This window comes from Larimichthys crocea, chromosome XI (assembly GCF_000972845.2).
Source record: "Larimichthys crocea isolate SSNF chromosome XI, L_crocea_2.0, whole genome shotgun sequence".
Lineage (NCBI taxonomy): Eukaryota > Metazoa > Chordata > Actinopteri > Sciaenidae > Larimichthys > Larimichthys crocea.
This window is the reverse complement of record NC_040021.1, coordinates 18,301,023-18,318,696: the sequence shown is the minus strand read 5'-3', so window position 1 is coordinate 18,318,696 and position 17,674 is coordinate 18,301,023. Positions and strand designations below refer to the sequence as shown.

General features: G+C 42.7%; 2 protein-coding genes across 6 annotated transcripts in view; one reads left to right on the top strand and one right to left on the bottom strand.

The window, feature by feature from the left end:
• tab2 (TGF-beta activated kinase 1 (MAP3K7) binding protein 2) overlaps nt 1–4,546 on the top strand; it is a 37,200-nt gene extending 32,654 nt beyond the window's left edge. For 2 of the 5 annotated variants that reach the window (XM_027284181.1, XM_019253324.2), the window contains 4 exons: nt 306–396; nt 1,105–1,200; nt 1,505–1,585; nt 2,269–4,546. In XM_027284181.1, the coding sequence (XP_027139982.1) occupies nt 306–396; nt 1,105–1,200; nt 1,505–1,585; nt 2,269–2,408 (408 nt within the window). In that variant the 3' untranslated portion in view covers nt 2,409–4,546. The remainder of the gene's footprint in view (nt 1–305; nt 397–1,104; nt 1,201–1,504; nt 1,586–2,268) is intronic. The other 3 variants (XM_019253325.2, XM_010730034.3, XM_010730033.3) reach the window with 3 other exon arrangements.
• A 1,354-nt stretch (nt 4,547–5,900) lies between these two features.
• On the bottom strand, nt 5,901–16,042 carry LOC104918317 (probable ribonuclease ZC3H12D). The gene is made up of 6 exons (XM_010730032.3): nt 15,745–16,042; nt 14,110–14,514; nt 11,102–11,241; nt 9,548–9,782; nt 9,321–9,427; nt 5,901–7,329 (listed from the first exon to the last, which is right to left on the bottom strand). Exons 2-6 carry the CDS (start codon nt 14,490–14,492, stop codon nt 6,383–6,385), a joined length of 1,812 nt encoding a protein of 603 aa, XP_010728334.1. The 5' UTR covers nt 14,493–14,514; nt 15,745–16,042; the 3' UTR covers nt 5,901–6,382.
• Nucleotides 16,043–17,674: the final 1,632 nt, after the last annotated feature.

The window sequence follows — 17,674 nt, the reverse complement described above, 5'->3', positions numbered from 1 at the left end:
AACGTCTCGTCTTCATCAGGTCGAGCGGCACTTTTTTGTCGACTCAGCCGTTCTCCTTGGCTATTCCAGTTTGAGTCAACAGGGGGTGGGGGGGTGGGGGTGGAGTGGCTGTGGAAGGTTAATTGGCTGGTGCTGCTGAGCTCAGTAGCTGCTTGCTTCAGTGTTTGTTTACTGAGGCGAGCCAGATCTGGAGAGCATAGCAGCCGTCCTCCTGACACACTCACAGATCTGCTCCACCAACAGGACATCTGACAGCTGACCGCCTCACCCCTTCCTCTCTGTAACTCCCTCCCTCCCTCTTTCAGATCGAGGAAATGAAGCAGTTGCGATGCAAAAACAGGTTACTGCAGATCGACATTGACTGCCTCACCAAAGAAATTGATCTCCTTCAAACAGGTATGATTCTGACACAATCCGTACTTAAACGTGGCACACAGCCTCTCTCTGTGTAATCATTTACACTGACTGACTGTTAGGTCAGTCATCGAGCCAGGGAGGTCAGATTTTGATCCAGTGTGTGCAGCTGTAGCACATCCACTCCACACACGCAGTCAGGTTGCTGCCATTGTGCTGTTAACTACCAGTCCTTCCTGAATTGCATCCTGTAGCTGGTTGGTAACAAGGGATTTATTGGCCCCATGGCAGCACTCCACCGCTATTGGAGGTCAAGCAGCCGACCAGTCGGTTTACACAGGTGACGGAAGGCATGCGAATAAATAGTACCTCTCAGTAAAGTCACAGATCTGGTGATAACTGGGATTTATCCCCAGAACGTCATTAACTGTGAGCACAGTGCCAAGTCACAGTCGGCCCGTGTAATTTAGATCATGTAGACAGCTACAGCGCCGTTTGCTCCAAGCCCGCCTTAACTCTGACTTTTTATGGACAGAATGACCTGATAGTCATCTTCAGTGTCATTACAGCTCTTTGTCTGTGGGTAAATCAGAACATCCAGTGTGTGTGGCTGCATGATTATGTTGTTTTCTAGTCAAGCCCCATATTATCAAGTGTGAAGTTAGAGTGTGCATGCACATGTGCTTACCCCAGCTGTTTAGAACTGTGAACCTGATGAAACATTACCTGTGTTTTTGTATCTGTTCACAGGACCACACTTTAATCCCAGTGCAATCCATAATTTTTATGACAATATTGGATTCCTTGGTCCTGTCCCACCCAAACCCAAAGGTACTTTATCTATTGGTAAGTTTAGAAAAGGTCGCACTGTTTACGTTCTTTTTATTGGATTGTTAGTATGAGGTCTGAAGCTGACAGTACTAACTTCACTGTGGAAGATTTTCACCACTTCATTACTGAAGTACTGTACTGTAAAAATCAGCCCAGTATATTGGTTTAATCCTGTTTATGACTAACTGACCACTGATCTCACTCTGAGACCACTCTTCTCTTCTCTTCTGCTCTGTAATCCTTCTTCATCCATCCATCCTCATACCTCACCCACTCATCCATCCTTGCTCTCTGCTCGGCTCAATCATACCTGGGTCAGACAGGAGAGGATGTAGATATAATGTGACCTCTGAGCTCATGATGGAGCCTTCCTCTGGTCCTCTCCCTCCTCTCCCACTTGGTTAGTATCTCTGTCCTTCTCTTCTTTCATTCCTCCTCCCTTTATCATCACCCGTGTGTCTTTATAGTGGTCCAAAGTCTTTTAGCCGAATTGATTTTCAGAGATTCAAACCCTTCGTCATCTTAAAGGGAAGGTTTGGACCCTGTTCTTGTTTTTGCCACAGACAACATTTTTAAAGAAGCCCACAGAGACAGACCATTGACCTATATCAGTGATCTTCTCATTAATATAAAGGTCTGTCTCTGTTCGTGTGGTTGGACAAACAATCCGAGCCTGTCGTTGGCAAAAACAGCCACTTTTAATTGATGTACGTTGGCGATGCACAATTGCCCCAAAGAATAACACTGCAGTCAGTTTCCAATTTTTCAATTTGGAGCAAATAAAACCTGGAAACTGTTCAAAAAACACCAAAGTTACCTTTTAATGTAGCAGATCCATCAATTATTTTAAGCTGGACATTGACTCATCTCTATCTATTCAAGCAAATGTTTTCATCTTAATTTGAAGAAGTCATAAAACTATCAAGCTCGAAGCTTTTCCAACATCTCTGAGCAGAAAGTGTCGCTGAGTTCTTTTTAATCCTTTCACCTGAAAACTGACTCCATCACAATGTAAACCATTTCGATGTCTTCATCACTTCATGGATAAACTTGTCCTGACCTCCTCCTCTTCCTCCTCCACAGACCCGGGCAATAAGATTGTGAAGCCCACCGCAGACCAGGAGGAGGATGAGGGGACGCAGTGGAACTGCACCGCCTGCACCTTCCTCAACCATCCCGCCCTCAACCGCTGTGAACAGTGCGAGTTCCCGCGGCACTTCTGAGCCAACGAGGCTGCGATGCGCCGCCCCCGCCCCCCACCTCCTCCTGCTCTGCCCGTCTGTCTTCAGACTAGATTAGAAAAGGGCCCTCTCTGTTTCTTCTTCCACCTAGTTGTATGAAAACTGGGCCGGGTCGTAGTCATCGTGCATCATGCGGCCTGTTTTCCTTGATTGTTTTTTTTTTCCTCCTCTCCTCTCTAAGGTTTGTAGAATGCTGTCCACTGAAGGCTTGACTGGATAGTGTTTACAGCTTGTGTTTTTTTTAAATTTTCATAAAGGCTGGCAGAGTCGGATGATACCTCACCTTAGAGACTCGGATCGTGTGGGGTCACCTCCCCCCTTTTTTCTGCTCGACGGGTGACACTTTTTACCCCTGGGGATACCTCGCTGCTCCCACTTACAGTATTACGAGTGTGGCCCTGCAGTGTGATGCCGCACATACACATACACACACACCTACACACACACATAAACACACATACACAGGTGCCAATGTGCCTTTTGCTGATTGATTTTTTTTTTTGTTGTTTTTCTTCCTCTGTGGTGGCATGACCGGGGGATTGGGAACTGTGTGTTCAGCCACTGCTCTCCATCTGAAGGGAAAACTAACAGACTAATCGTGGACTTTAAAGTTTGTTTGCTGTTTCTAGAGGACGTCAAAGGGGGAAGCGGAAGTGTCGCTGCCACTCAAACGTGCCTTTTGTCCTCCCCCCTTCAGTATCCCTCTTCTGTCTCTTCAGTCATGAGTTAATGAAAATAAGTTGCATGCTTTGTGTACAGTACACGGAGGCAGAAACTCCCCTTGAGCTTTTTACTGTACATAATTTTAGAATGTGCCTTTAAAAGCCTTCTTCCTCACACTATGAATCACTTGTATTTCCTGTAAGTATAGCTTTATAGACTTTATTAACTTTTTTTGTCTTGTTTTGTTTCCCTCTTTCAAACAAATAAGCACCATGCTCCCTTTTTTTAAGCTTTTGACTTGATTTCTGTGAGAGTTGAAGCCTTGCAGAAGAAGAGGAGCAGCGCAGTACAAACCTTTGCAGTCATCATGAAGCTACATCTGCCCGGTCCGTTCATCGCTTGTGTAATTGCTGAGTTTCCTGTGTACGATCTGCAGATGCAGCAAAGTGGAAGGCGATGGAGGAGTCTCTTTTTTTTGTTGTTGTTGTTGTTGTTGTTTTTTTTGTTGTTTTTTCCAGGACGCCAAATATGTCGGGACTGTCGGGGGAGGGATTGGGGGGTGGGTGGGGTCAAAAAGCAAAAATTTACAAACTGCCATCTTATCTGACAACTGGAATGTAGGTTTAATGTTTGGGGACAACTACACCTCAGTGCAAAGAGACACTCATTTTCCAGTACAATCAGGTTGTTACTGCAGATCGATGTCAAAGTGCTCCTGGAACATCTGATTGGCTTAAACGTTTCCATGTTGCTGTGCACCTGAAATTGGGTTTTATGTGAGGTATCAAAGTGTTTCTGTTCCTGTATGTACAAATATTCACATGGATCCTGTGCCGTCTTTACAACACGGCACAGTTGCATCTTGGAAGCAGACAAGGCAAAAAAAAAAACCAACATGTTTTTAGTCAAATGTAAGCACAACATGACTGTCCACTTTGTATACTCTTATTTTTTATTTGGCTCATTTCATCCTCCCAAGCTTTTACCGATGAGGGTGTTTCTAAAGTTTACTTATTGTCATTAACATACCTTAACTGTGGAGTAGTTACTCTGTTTTGTTTTGTTTTGTTTTTTTTGTTTTTTTTTCCACATTTGTGAAATGTTGCCTTGCATCAGTGCCTTTTAGAACTATTGAATTTGTATTGATGATCTATACCGTCACGTCCAAGTGCCATTTTTAAAAACCTAAAATTTTAGTATCGTTTCAACCCATTTAGAGAAGATGAATTATTGTCTCTGAAGCACTTATGCCATACTTTTTTCCTTTTTCCAACTCAAAGAAAACCAGTTTTCAGCTTTACCTGCACCTTGGTGTGAAGAGGCAGTTTATTCATGTTTTATTAAATGGAAAAAAAATAATTTGGATATCTAAAGTGTTTTTTTGATTTTAGCTGGGAAAACTGTCTTTGTAACAGATAAGTTATTTGTAAAAATAATAAAAAAAAATCTATTCTGAATTATTATTATTTTGGTTTGTCTTTGTGAACTTTGACGAGACAGTCAGGATGTTTTTGACCACTAGATGGCAGAAGAGCCCCGACAAAGGTTTCAGTAAAGCCACAGAGACAAAAACATGAGCAGCTTTCCTCTCAGTCATCTGTTTAAAGATCTCTGAGGGGAATGAATCTAAACTGACAGAGCTTTTTTCTGCAAACATCATAGCAGGAAACGGATGTTTTAAGTTATCAACGGGTGTGTTCACCGCAGAGCTCTGTAAGTGTGCATGCTGACTCGCTGACACTTAATACTGCTTTAATAGTGACATTATTAATTTCGACTGTGTTTGTTTCTGTTATGAGCAGTCAGCATGTCTTCCATGGGATAGGTCATTTGAAAGTTAAACCAACAACTTGTCTCGTGCTGTTGGACCGGCTTGAATTTCTGTGTGCTGCTGGAGGTTTACCTGGTGGAGAATACTTGCATCCATCAGGTCGTAGCAACATTTGTTTTTTTTCCCTTTTTGGTAATTTTTCTGTCTTTATTTGTAGCTGACAGCAGAGTGATGGGACACACCGGGCGCTGCCGATGGTTCATAGTAGCTTTAACAAACAGCGGTGAAGCTGTGGTCTGTGCTGCTGATTTAGGGCACTCTGAATATGGCAGAAATGGGATATAGTATAGTTTTTATTAGTCTATAATCACCTGAAAATAAGAGTTGTATTTTTGAATGAGACTTTTATATCTACAAACGCTGTGGGTTTTTTATGGTAGCCTAGAACGGACAAACTGAACTACTACGACTAAACTAAACTTTTGACTCTGTTGTCCATTTGGTGGCCACCGTAGTTTTTTCTTCACACATTAATATGAAGAGGAAGAGGGTTAGGTGAAGGGGTTACAACACACACCCATAAATAAATCCTACACTGGACCTTTAACATACTTTATATATTTTATATACCTCTTCTGTTGACCATTACCCTTCATTTGTCACTGTGGCCACAGTGCTGCTGTTCAGCACATGGTCTCATTTCAAAGGACATCTCTGATGGTATTCTGTGTCCCTTTGACCTCCCCACCCTGTATGTGGCACTTTGTAAATTTGTTGGGTACTATTTTCAGCTGTGTATTAATACACATTTTAATGTTCCTGAGAGAAAGCAGGAAGGTGTACTGTACGTAGGGTCGAGTGTGATTTAAAAGTTCCACTTCTCTGGTTCAAACTGGCTCTCAGCGTGTTGCAGCAGGTTTATAACTGATGGAAAACACCTGCCGTGTCATCACTGATCGGATTGGATGAGTTTTAACCAGCAGAGAGAGCAGCAGCAGTCACCCCGCCTGTACGGACACTACGGACACGGACACTTCGTATTCATCGCAGACAATCAGTGTTTTGAGCGCTTTTATTTCAGAGGCTGCAACAAAAAAAACAAAAAAATACAAGCATCTAAACTTGTTATCTAAAACTTTTTTACAAAAGTACAGAATAGTGTAATAGAGTTCCTCACTTTGAGGCAACATGAGAAAACAACACATGCTGCTTTGATAAAACATTTCAGTGCTACAATAAGTAGCATGTATGGAGCGTAGTGCATTGCACTTTTATGCTAGGACAAAGAAATAAACATTCAGTCTGCTACATTTTTAACACTTCCTCAGATTAAGTCACTTTTTAATGCTTCAAAGAAAAGGTTTGGAATGTGCTGTGAGAGTTTTCCATGTTACGATTCATAATAAAACTAATTCACAGTCATTGTTAGAAAAGAAGAGATTGTCTCTTTTTTTTTCATGTTGTTTCTGGGATGAGAACTACAATGTGGGCTCAGTTTGAATGAAAAAAAAATCTTTCTAATCTAGAAGGAGATGTGGCTGGTCCTGTTGCTCTGGATGAGAGTAATCAGTTCGGACATGTCAGAGACGTGTGGGTAAGCATTCATGACTTGGTCCACCGTGCTCTGAGGGAAGAGGGTGCTCAGCTGACTCCTCAGGCCCTTCCTCTGCTCGCTGGACGGGCTCTTGGTCTGGCCGCTCATCCTGCCATCAGAAAGACGGCCCTGCCCCCACGGGTCCTTCGGTAAGCTGTGGGTCTGTCTGTTGCAGGGTTGTCTGAAGTACTGCTTCTCTGAATAATGGCCAGGATACTCCCCGTTATGTGGTGGCATAGCTGGGCAGGAGCCCCACGCTGGTTGGTGGTGGGGCGACATCCTGGCCTGCTGCTGACCGCACCTGCACTGGCTGCACATGGGGCGCTCACAGGACACTGAACCGTTATGGTGTGCGTAGTAACCTCCTCCACTCAGGCACGGCCTCTGAGTGTTGCAGCCGAATGACCCGGAGTGGGAGTAGTCGTCGTAGCTCAGGCTGTAGCTGGCCACGCCGCTGCTGTAGCTGTAGGGTGAGCGCTCCATGCTGTGGGGCACATCCTGGATGTAGAGCCTGGACATGGAGCTCTCCATGGAGCTGAAGGCCTCGTCCACGTCCGGGCTCGGGCAGTGGTGGAGGCTTGTGTTGGGGTGGCTTCTCGGGCTGCTGCTGTCTCTTTGATAGATGAGCTGCTCGCTGGGTGAGGCCCTGTGGGACTGATCCTCTATGCTGAGAGGCGGAGGGGTGGATGACGTGTAGCCGTGCTCTGGCTGATACACAGCGGGGCAGCTGTGTGTGTCCTGCAGGCTCGGTTTAGGAGAGAAGTTCTTGGCTCTGTCTCTCAACGCTCTCAGTTCATCGGCCACAGATAGCTGTGACTGGTTGGCCCGCTCTGGGTGGTAGAACTTGCACTTGACCCCATAAGTGCACTTCTTTCCTGAAAGAGAGAAATAAGAGGTCATTTATGAGCTCCACAGCTGTAAACAGGATGGATGTGTCTGAGTGAGCCCTGTCTGCACCACTGTAAACACACAAACTCATTCACTGGACTCTTCGTAGGGCTCCCTGGCTTGTCCTAGCTCCCACTAGGTGTCTCTCAGGACCACTCCCTGACTGACAGGCAGGTAAATGAATCCCTCCTCTGCTAATCTCTTCATGACAGACCGGTGGCCTTCCACAAGTTTCAAACGTTCGATCAAGAAAGAAACAGCACCTCCTACTGGCTCTACTCCTCTGAGTGTCATACAGTACAAGGTATGTTGATTGCAACATGCTTTAAATAGTTGTAGTAATGCTCATCCATACCTATGTTCTATTTTTAATCTAACATGATTGTGTTGTGTTGACATCATAGTTTCACTGAGGACTGATGGAAAATTTTCACTTTTGTGGAGAAGTAACGCAACGGCCGAGATTTCACAGTGTGAAACTCAGCTTCTACATTTCAGCCGGCTCGATATCATGAGGAAATTTATACTTCCTCCGTGGTTTGAGAAACATTTCGGTCTAATGTAATCTTTTCTACACCTGTTGAATAATCTTAAAAAATACTCTGTGGTCAGCATGTCTGCCCTACAACTTCCCAGACTGACAGCCTGACAGTCAGAGGGTGTGGATGAGTTTATGCTCACATGTTTTTTGGGGGTGTTTCTCTGTTTAAAGGAGTTTTCATGGAGGCGTTCTATTGTCTGCTCAGCCCTCGTGGCAACCACAGCTCATGATATTATGTAGTTGTGTAGTTTTTGTTGGGTCAGTCCACCGTTTCGGTCCAAAGTGAAATATCTCAACAGGGATCCCCTGACTTTTTATATGAATATTTTTTGATGACTATACTTTGTGTTTAGTGCTAGTTAACAAATATTAGCATGCTGAAGTCGCAGCTAAAGTAAGATGATTGTGAACACTGTACCTGCTAAACATCATTCATTATCATTCATTATCATTCATTATCATTCATTATGAGCATGTTAGGTATATTACTGAGGCTAACTATGACAGGTTACTATTGGCTGCTAAGGCTGCGTTTTTAATGTCACTGCGTCCTAATTTGCATACTTACATACTTAGACATGCTATTTTGAGTACATAAATGTGTTCACACTGTGAATTATGGCAAATGCAGACACTTCTCGCCGTCAGGGGTTGCCATTTCGGCTACACAGCGGAAGCATAGGGAAAATGGCAGCCGAGGAAGCAGCTCAAACTGAAGCAGTTCATATGTTCTATAATCATATCTTGGCGGTGGAATGTTGGCGCATTGTTTCAATTCCGCAAGAAAGCGGTGAAATGTTGCAAACGTCATTTCTGGTAAGCTGAGACAACACTACGCTGCTGAGATTAGTGCGCTACACCAGGAAGTACACAGTGTAAAAAGTGTACTAATGGAAGCATCCGAGTTGAGACACAGCATGTGTCACACTGACTAACCTACATGTTGGTGTGAATTTGCCTGAGCGTTGGGGTGAAGCTAACCCTAAACATCTAGGTCCTGATGTACTCGTAACACATCTGTCATATATGATATGATATCAGATGATATCTGATAGGTCTCCTGGTGGGAGCATCAGGTCCTCCTTCAAGTGGCACTGATGTCAAAAAAGCTTTTACCTTCCTGTTCTTCAGATGGAGCACAGCTACATGTCTACATCTGCAATTTGGTAAAGTTTTACTCACTATCGTTTATACTTCTGGTTCCTGGTGATTGAACATACAGTAATAACTGTCCAGAGATGTTTCTATGTTCATTTGCTTTGTGAAAATAGATCAGCAGATTAAATCAGACCCAAACACTGATCACACACTTCATAATTCCCAAACAGGTTCCTATTGTATTGTGTGGCTACAGTTTTAATATCCCAGCAGGGTACGAGGAAGTGTAACCTGAGCAGATCTGTGTGTTGTTCAGGCGAAACAGAAATGTAAACCAACCGTAGGGACAGTGCTGCAGCTTGTTATCCGGGGTCCACGGCTTTTTACGCAGGAAATCATCAATGGTGGGACCGTTTCTCCCCAGAGGATCGTCTGGAGGCATGAACCTTCACCAGCACACAAACACAGTTAGGATCACGTGAGATTTACTCAGATACACACTCTGTACACACTCTTGCGTGTTATGTGTGAGTGTGTGTGGTGACCTCAAACTACCATGATCTTACTTGTCATTAGCAAAGGTGTACATCAGCAGCCTCTCCTCTATGAACTTCTTCCACTGGGGGTTCTCCGTCTGCAGGTCGCGGTAGTTGTCGTTGGACACAATGATGCCGTCTGAGTCGAAGGCCAGCTTGACGATGTAGCGGTCATCGTAGCACACCACCCTCTTACCGTTTACGCAGCGGGACGGCGTGTACACCAGGATCTTCCTCCTCTCCAGCTCATGGAGAATATGTTGATCTATGAGAAACATGAGAGAATAATGTTTTGTTATGAGCTGATGGAACAGAGATCATCAAATCCTTCTTGTGTCTAAAAAGACATTTTCCATGACCTGCACATTGCGGTCTCTTTGTTTTAGAATACCAGTTTTGACAGGGGGATTTACAGCGTGGTTATAAAAAGTTGTTATGTTGATGTTGCTTCCTTGTTAACTGCTGATAAATGTTTTCAGGAAAGAGCCTATTTATAGCGGACTTGATCCAACATGAACCATGAACTGAAGTACAGTTTTGGTGGTTAGACTTCCTTATTGTTTCAGCAGCGACAGTTAGATACCCGCTGTTCACCGGTAAAACTTGGTAACTCTAGATCAATTGGCCGAGCTGGCTCCAGCTGTCCTCAACAAAGGATCAGGCTGCCAAACAGGATGAAGCAGCCGTGGCAGAGTGGTGGCAATGTACCAGCAGCCGTTGTACCACAGTGGCAGATTACATGAACTCTTTATTTCTTTGATTTAATTTTTCCAGCTCATGCAGCGCTGTCTCAACACGCTCCACATGGCTTCTAATTTTAGCTTGACAAAAAGAATTTGCCTCCTTCAGATGAACTGATTTTGTGAGCTCTTCTTCCATCAACCTTTGTTTACAGCTACAGATGTTTTCAGAGAAAACGCTCTGATAAGTCCAATGTGCACCAACCAGCAGACAGACAAGCACCTAAAAAGCCAGATAATTATCCAAGGAGATGGTGGAGACCAAAAACAGAGCTAAAAGGACTTACATGCAAGCTTTGTATTGAATAGAGACAGCCAAAGAGTGACAGGGGAACGACATGCAGCAAAGGGCCGCAGGACGGATTTAAATCCTGGGCCCCTGTGGCAAGGACTGAGCCTTTGTACCCTCTGTACCTGATGGATTCTAACATGATGCACATCAGAGGGCTATGACTCCCACTTCAACAATTCACCTCTTGAGCCTGTAACACCATATACTGAAGCTAGAAGCTGCACAACAAGCCTTTATAATAATGTCGTAAAGTTCTAAAATCTTTTAGACTTTTAGAGTCAGCTGGTGCATCCACGAATGAGGCTTAAATTCTGGTTCATCCTGACTGACAGTCACACACAGTCAACAACAACTGTAAATCACCTGCAGCCGTGTTATAATATAATACATGTTGACTGGGTGAGCTCACGATAAGCCTTGAAGGAAATCTTCAATTAAACTGTCCTAAAGAACTACAACAACAACACAGGAAGTCTCACAGTTTGTGGTTCCTTTATCAGATGTCACACCGCGTCACAGTGACGCCACCTCAGCTCCGTCACGTGCTCTTACCTGTAATGAGTGCTTCGGGTCGCGGCTGCTCCTTCCTCCACAGTGGGATGAACACAGTGATGTCCCGCAGGCCTTTGTCCCAGAACCAGTTCACGGCCAACTGCAGTCCTTGGCACGAAAACACTTTCTTGTCGCCATGGCTAAAAAAGACACAGAAGCCAAACAGTCAAAAAAAAAAAAATCCAACTTCTTCTTTTTTCTCTTCTCCCTTTTTCAGGAAGCAGACTGTGTCACAATGCCTGTGCTTATGTGTTGAGTTCAGCTTAACGTTGCAAAGTGAAATTGCAAAAACAAAAAAGCACATGAATGAGACACCGTCTGTCTTATTCATCTGAAGAATATTTTTTCCACCATAAATTATGTTGCCTTGCAAAATAAGTGAAGATTTCTCACACAAAAACATCATGCATGGCAGTGTTTGCTGGTTGCTATTTTTTTAATGTTCTATCCTGAGGGAGAGTGATGAATGACATTTTCTGTAGTTTTACACATTTTCCTTCACGTGACAAGCTCATGGGTGAAAAAATGAGGCCTCTGTGTTCATTTTACACCTGATATCAAACCCTAATAAAAGGTATTGAAAGGTCTTTGAATTTATGAGTAAATGAGCCTGGGAAAACTACGATCACTAACCTAATCACTAACTTACGAGTTTACCTGACAAACATGTGTTCTTTGAAGTCCTGTATGTAACACTCACATTCCCAGACTGTACTACTGAAGGAGTAAACTGGATCGTTTTGCCTGGAGGAGAGAGTAAAGAGTGTGTGTGTGTGTGTGTGTGTGTGTGTGTGTGTGTGTGTGTGTGTGTGTGTGTGTGTGTGCGCACTCGCATGTGTATGGGGGTTCCCCCTTCTTTCCATCAGCAGGAAGTGGTGAAGCACTTTGCATACAACAGGTACCAAAGACAAGGCTTGCCACGAGATTGATTTATTCAGAATCCACACAAACGATCTGCCCTGCATATCTTTATTGGTATGTCATAAAGTTGACTTTATACCTGCAGCCTGGCTGGCTCACATATTATCAATGCTGTCAGCACATCAGCCAGTTTCCTGCTTTATTTGCAGACGTATATTTCTTTGCTTGAATGAGTTCTTATGTTAGACACCCAGTTTGGCTAATAAAATCACATGTAAGGAGGAGTGACATAATGGAAAAAAGCCATGACCAACTGCGATCAGTGAGATATTAAAAGGAAAGCTATTCATGCTGAACACCACTCCCTCTGCAAAGTATTTAATGTTTTGTATGATTGTATACTGTTGTTTGTTGAAAGCAGCAATAATTCTTGTGTAATAGTTTTTTTTGGGGGGGGGACTTCAGGCCAACACCATGCAACACTGACATATCATCACCAAAAAAAGTTATGGCTAACATCGTAACATAAGCAAATCGTTGCCTATTCACACTATCCAGCTCTTTAACTGCGTGCTCCACCCTGTTCACCAGCTAATGTGCGCTGTTTGGGGGCTGAGCAAGAGGCTAAAACAAGCTAAAACACAGTCAACATGTAAAACAGGGAGGAAGTACAGACTGAGATGATAATTCTCTTGGTTTTGAATGTAAATATATTGATTACTGCAGCTTTAAGTTAAACAGCGGTTCACATTAATTTCTCTTTTAAAGAGTTTTATATGTAAACGCTGAAACGATCCAGATGCCAGAGTCAGTTTGTGAAGTCAGTAGTTTAACGTCTCTGTCAGAGTCTGAGGAAATAAGTGAAGTGAGATTGTCTGAGTAATCTGTCTTTGGGCTCGGAAACAAAGACAGCCTGCGTTACATGGTGGGGGTGGCAACTTTGAAAGATGTGGGTGCTTACCGAGCAGGGAGGGTCTAACAAAAGATAATATTGAGTTGCATTATGGGAAGTGTTTTTGCAGCTTGAGTCATACTAGGAAATAAAAAGTCAGGATATCTCGAGCTCTGCTGCTTCGATCTGAAGCATTCTTTTTTTTCGGTCTCCTTTTTTTCATGGCTAAGCCACCAGAGTGCACCTTTAATAACTGAAAAAATGTGAGGGGTGCCTGATCACACCACCTCACCTGAAGGTAAAGGTGTGACAGTAAATAGATATCTATCTTCCTCTTTGGACTTTGCGTTCTTACAGGAAATGTTATTACAAGCATCTCTCTTTTGTTTTCCATTTTGAATTCATAACGAGCTCTCCACCTACATGTCATGCTATTTGTATGACAATATTTTTACTCACAACTTCCTTGTTTCTCAATTTAGGTCAGGTCAAGGTAGCAACCACAAGATCATATGATGTAGGTGGGAACTGAAATTCTTTTGGTGTTATATATATTGCATGCTAGATAAGATTGTCGTCTGCTGTAAATAATTTGAATCTGATGTGAATCAGTGTAAGAGCGGTGACGACCTTCAACACTTGGCGTGGCGTGTGATCTGTAAGTGAGTGGCCAAAAAGAGAGAAAACTACAGGAGCACATCGTGTTTTTACTTCCCACATCCTCATAAAGGAAGTACTGCATGATCAAATCTGAGAAGTGAAACAAAAATCGACACAAATAGAGACATTGGTGTGCACGCGGAGATGAGTTCAAATACTTTTACTAACTGAAGTACTGCACTTGAGAACACATTTGAGGTTCTGTACTTCCATTTTATGTCACATTATACTTCTACTCCACATTTCAGAGGCGTATATTTACCTGTCTGACAACTATAGTTACTTTGCAGAGTAAGATCTTCAAAATATGATGTATTAATATACACATTAAATGAACATAAACAGCATATAAGGTAGATACAATTAGCTCTAAAAAAAAACTAGAATTAAACATAATGCTGAAAGACATCAGTTATTATGTTACATATTCATTTAAATTTTTTACTTTTACTTTTGATCTTGTAATACTTTTATTTTAACACAGTAGAGTTCACTGCTGTGTGTTGTATTGGTAATGAACTCAATCACACGAGTACTTCTTCCACCACTGCAGCTGGATACACAAACAGAGATATAATATTCTTAACTGACTCACCTCATGGCCACGTTGCTTCCATCTATAACCACTGGTCTGAAGCCGGCAGCTGACTCTCTCTCTGGTCCGGGTCTGGGTTGACTGGGACAGGGGCTGCAGCCTCTGGGCACCAGCTTGGGACTGTTTGGGACGCTTTTGTTGGTGTAAGTGCGAGTGTGGCAGGTTTTTATCAGCTCCTCCAGTATGTCGTTGGTCTGGGCGTCGTGGTGGAGGCTCTCCAGCACCCTTAGGATGTCACTGTGAGTGTAGCCCAGCTTGAGAAATCGCTCCACTTTGGCATGCTGCTGTTGGTGGTCCATCGTGGATGCTGATTCACAATGTTTCCTCACCTCTGTCGTCTCAGGACTGTCTGTCTGGAGAATCCTCCTCACCTTTTGGTTCATCTATGTTTCCACGGCAACGGGCCTGTGTTTTTCGAAAAGTTGACAGGTGTCAAAAGCAGAAAGAGGCGGAGTCAACCTCTGTCATTGTAAACACAGGAAGCACCATCTGCGGTCTCGCAGGGGTTTTCGGACAAGTTGATTGTGGTTTGGTGTTCGCTGATAAAATCTGCTCTGCTCACCACAAACTCATGACTGCTAACGCAAGCACAAACACTGGCTGACGTCACGCTGGTTCAGAAAGCCCCTGTCACACACACTAACGGAGGAAGCTGAGGGTCTGCACTGATCCCTGGTCTAATTTTACCTCCAGTGTCATTGAGGTCAGTTACCAAAACAAACATGAATGAATGGAACTGATGTGACCGTGGGTATTAATGCTACCAGCCTCACCCCATTCCGAACATGTTTTATTGCTCTTACTGGAAACCCCCTTAAACTTCACGGCCAAAGAGTGATCACACTACATGATTTGAGGGTGAAAACTGTTGAATGACTCAACACGCTTCTTCCTTTTTTTTTTTTTTTTTCCATGAGCTATTCTGAGCGCTAAACTTTGACAAACTTCTCACGAGGTGTGACACCTGAAACAAAACACAACCCACTGTAGCAGCACTAAGAAGGTGCAAGTTTTAAAGAAGTTTAAAAGGAAAAAAAATCTATGCATCCTTGTAGAATTTCTCTACCTCCAGTGGTTTTGATCCATGTTAGGCACTTTGTGTCTTCTGAGTTTGATATGTCAACTAAACATCCTGAGCATGAGGAAAAAAAAGCCAAAGACGTGCTGCGAAACATGTCAGGGTTTCCTTGTTCTGACATATAAATATCTGAGATGACACAGATAGCAGAATGCCGGTATCTGGCTTCACAGTTACAGATGTTTTGATCGGAGACATCTGCAAGGGGCTTGGCTTTGCAAAGACTTGCTACAACTTGCACCAAACCACATCCTTTACTGCTGAGTTGACATTCATTACATCTGCAAGGCCCTCACACTTATTTTTCCACTGAAAATCAAGAGTTTGATTTACTCTACTTGATTGCCCCGCCGGTCCAAACGCCAAACAACCTTTTTGCTCTTGGCAACGCAGAGAGCTCGAGTACACAGACTACCTGACCCTGACACTTAGCTGTCTTTTACAGTCTGAAACATGACAAGTCTGAACAAGACAAAACAGCAGACTGTGTCTGAGACTTCACATTAAAAACAGGCAACACGGCTACATTGTCACATAAAGTCTTATTCTGTACTTACACATTCAGCAAGTGGTGGATCCGAGCATGAGTCTCTCCCTCTGTCTGTGTGTGTGTGTGTGTGTGTGTGTGTAAGCTGCTCTCAGTCAAGTCAGTTGCTCTGTCAGGCAGACCGGTCTGTGTGAGGCTGCTCTTATTTCTCATAAGAGGAAGTGATTCTCAGCTCGCTGCTGAGAACAAAAAAAAAAAAGAAAAAAAAGTGTCTGTGACCAGCAAGGAAGAGAACGCTCTGTGAATTAGTGATCACTACTTCCTTGTGTGGATTTAAAGTTGATCTGGGAGCCTGAGGGAATTATTTCCCCCCTTCCCCCTCTGTTCTTTGAGCTCTTCCTGGTGTGCTGTGGTGAAATGTGTGTTGACTGACTGACTGGATGTCTGTGACAAAGCAGGTTACAGCACCAGGAACTAATGCAGTTATGTTTTTGTATTTTTTTTGGCAATGTGTTTTATAGTTTCTAACATCTAAAACATGTGTTGGAAGAATAAGTAATTAAAAAAAAGCTTTTGGGGAAATATGCCCGTTCACTTTTCGGATAAAAAGATGACGCCACTCTGATAACTATAAGGCTAGGGTTAGCTTAGCTTAGCAGAATGGCTGGGGGCAGGGGAAAACCAGCTAACTTAACTGTCCCCAAATTTAACTAATTATCATTTTTACACTTTTACATTTTTATAAGACTTTATCAACAAGGTCTAATATGTTAAATAGTCAGCCATAAAGGTGCTTGTCAGCAGATTTAGTCACCTTTTGGTCAGTTAGCCTAGCTTTATTTATCCTAGCTATGCTATGCTAGTCTGTAGCCTTATTATTACATAACAGATTTAAACCAGAAAACAAGTAAATAAACAAATACCATTTTCCAAAATGTCATACCATGTCAGCAGTTTCAGTTAGACTTATTATGAGTAATGCAAAGTCTGTTAACATTTGAGTTTAAAATGTATTACTCTTGCTCTTCTCTTACACAAAATCATTCAGAAAGTAATATTCTGTGTCACATCTACAGATATATAACAGCAGCAGTTATGTCCTTAGAGGTTCAAATGCTTCATTATGTCAACCAAAAAAAGCCAAATCTGTCAGCCATACAGTATCTGACAATTCTAGCAGGCCATAAATAATATATTCTAAAAATGAAGCTGTGGGCTACATGAAATCTGACCATGGGCCGTGATTGGCCCCCTGGACATCCCTGTACTATACCATACCAAGTCATATTATTGTAGTGTGAGAAGAGAGCTTAAGTGTGTCACACCACAACAAAAATATAATATAATACAATACAACATATTTTCCCTGACAACTGTTGTTAAGCATATTTAATAGCTTCAGATAACCAACATAAACCATGTAAATACCACACATGTCACAACATAAAATACCAGCACTCATACTGACTTTCACACACGGTCTTACCTAACCCAAGTGTCACGTTCTTCAAAACAACAAAGTGTAAGCTGCTGTCAGCTGTCCATTAGATGAACAAAGGCATCGATTCAGACGTCTTATCTTTATACATGCAGCTGAATGAAGAGACCTCAGGGCTGTCACACACTAAAAATAGCTGAGCGGTGTTTGTTTGTCAGATATCTGAGATTTTTGTGGGAAGGGACTTCAGATTCACTGTACCAAGCATGAATGATAATACTATTCATAATTATGATCATTTTGATAATTCTATATGAATATGTTTATTATTAAGCGTCATTTAAAACACAAAGTTTATCTGAATTCTAATATTTTATTCTGAGAACTGCAAACTGCACAGACTGTGCTCACACAAATAAAAGTCATTCATTTACTATAAATCAACAATAATATAAACACCTGTGTTTTTGCTCATTTCTCATGAGTAAATAATAGTAATAGTTAACAAGTAAAGGACTTCTACGCCCACAAATTCTGTTTACAAATCTGTTAACATCCTGTG

Excerpts from the sequence above, each read along its gene's own strand:
- LOC104918317 (XM_010730032.3), bottom strand. The coding sequence starts at position 14,492 with ATGAACCAAAAGGTGAGGAGGATTCTCCAGACAGACAGTCCTGAGACG. Across the intron at positions 11,242-14,109 it reads GGAAGCAACGTGGCCATGAG|CCATGGCGACAAGAAAGTGT; the intron begins GTGAGTCAGTTA and ends TGTCTTTTTTAG. Across the intron at positions 9,783-11,101 it reads ACCCGAAGCACTCATTACAG|ATCAACATATTCTCCATGAG; the intron begins GTAAGAGCACGT and ends TGTTTCTCATAG.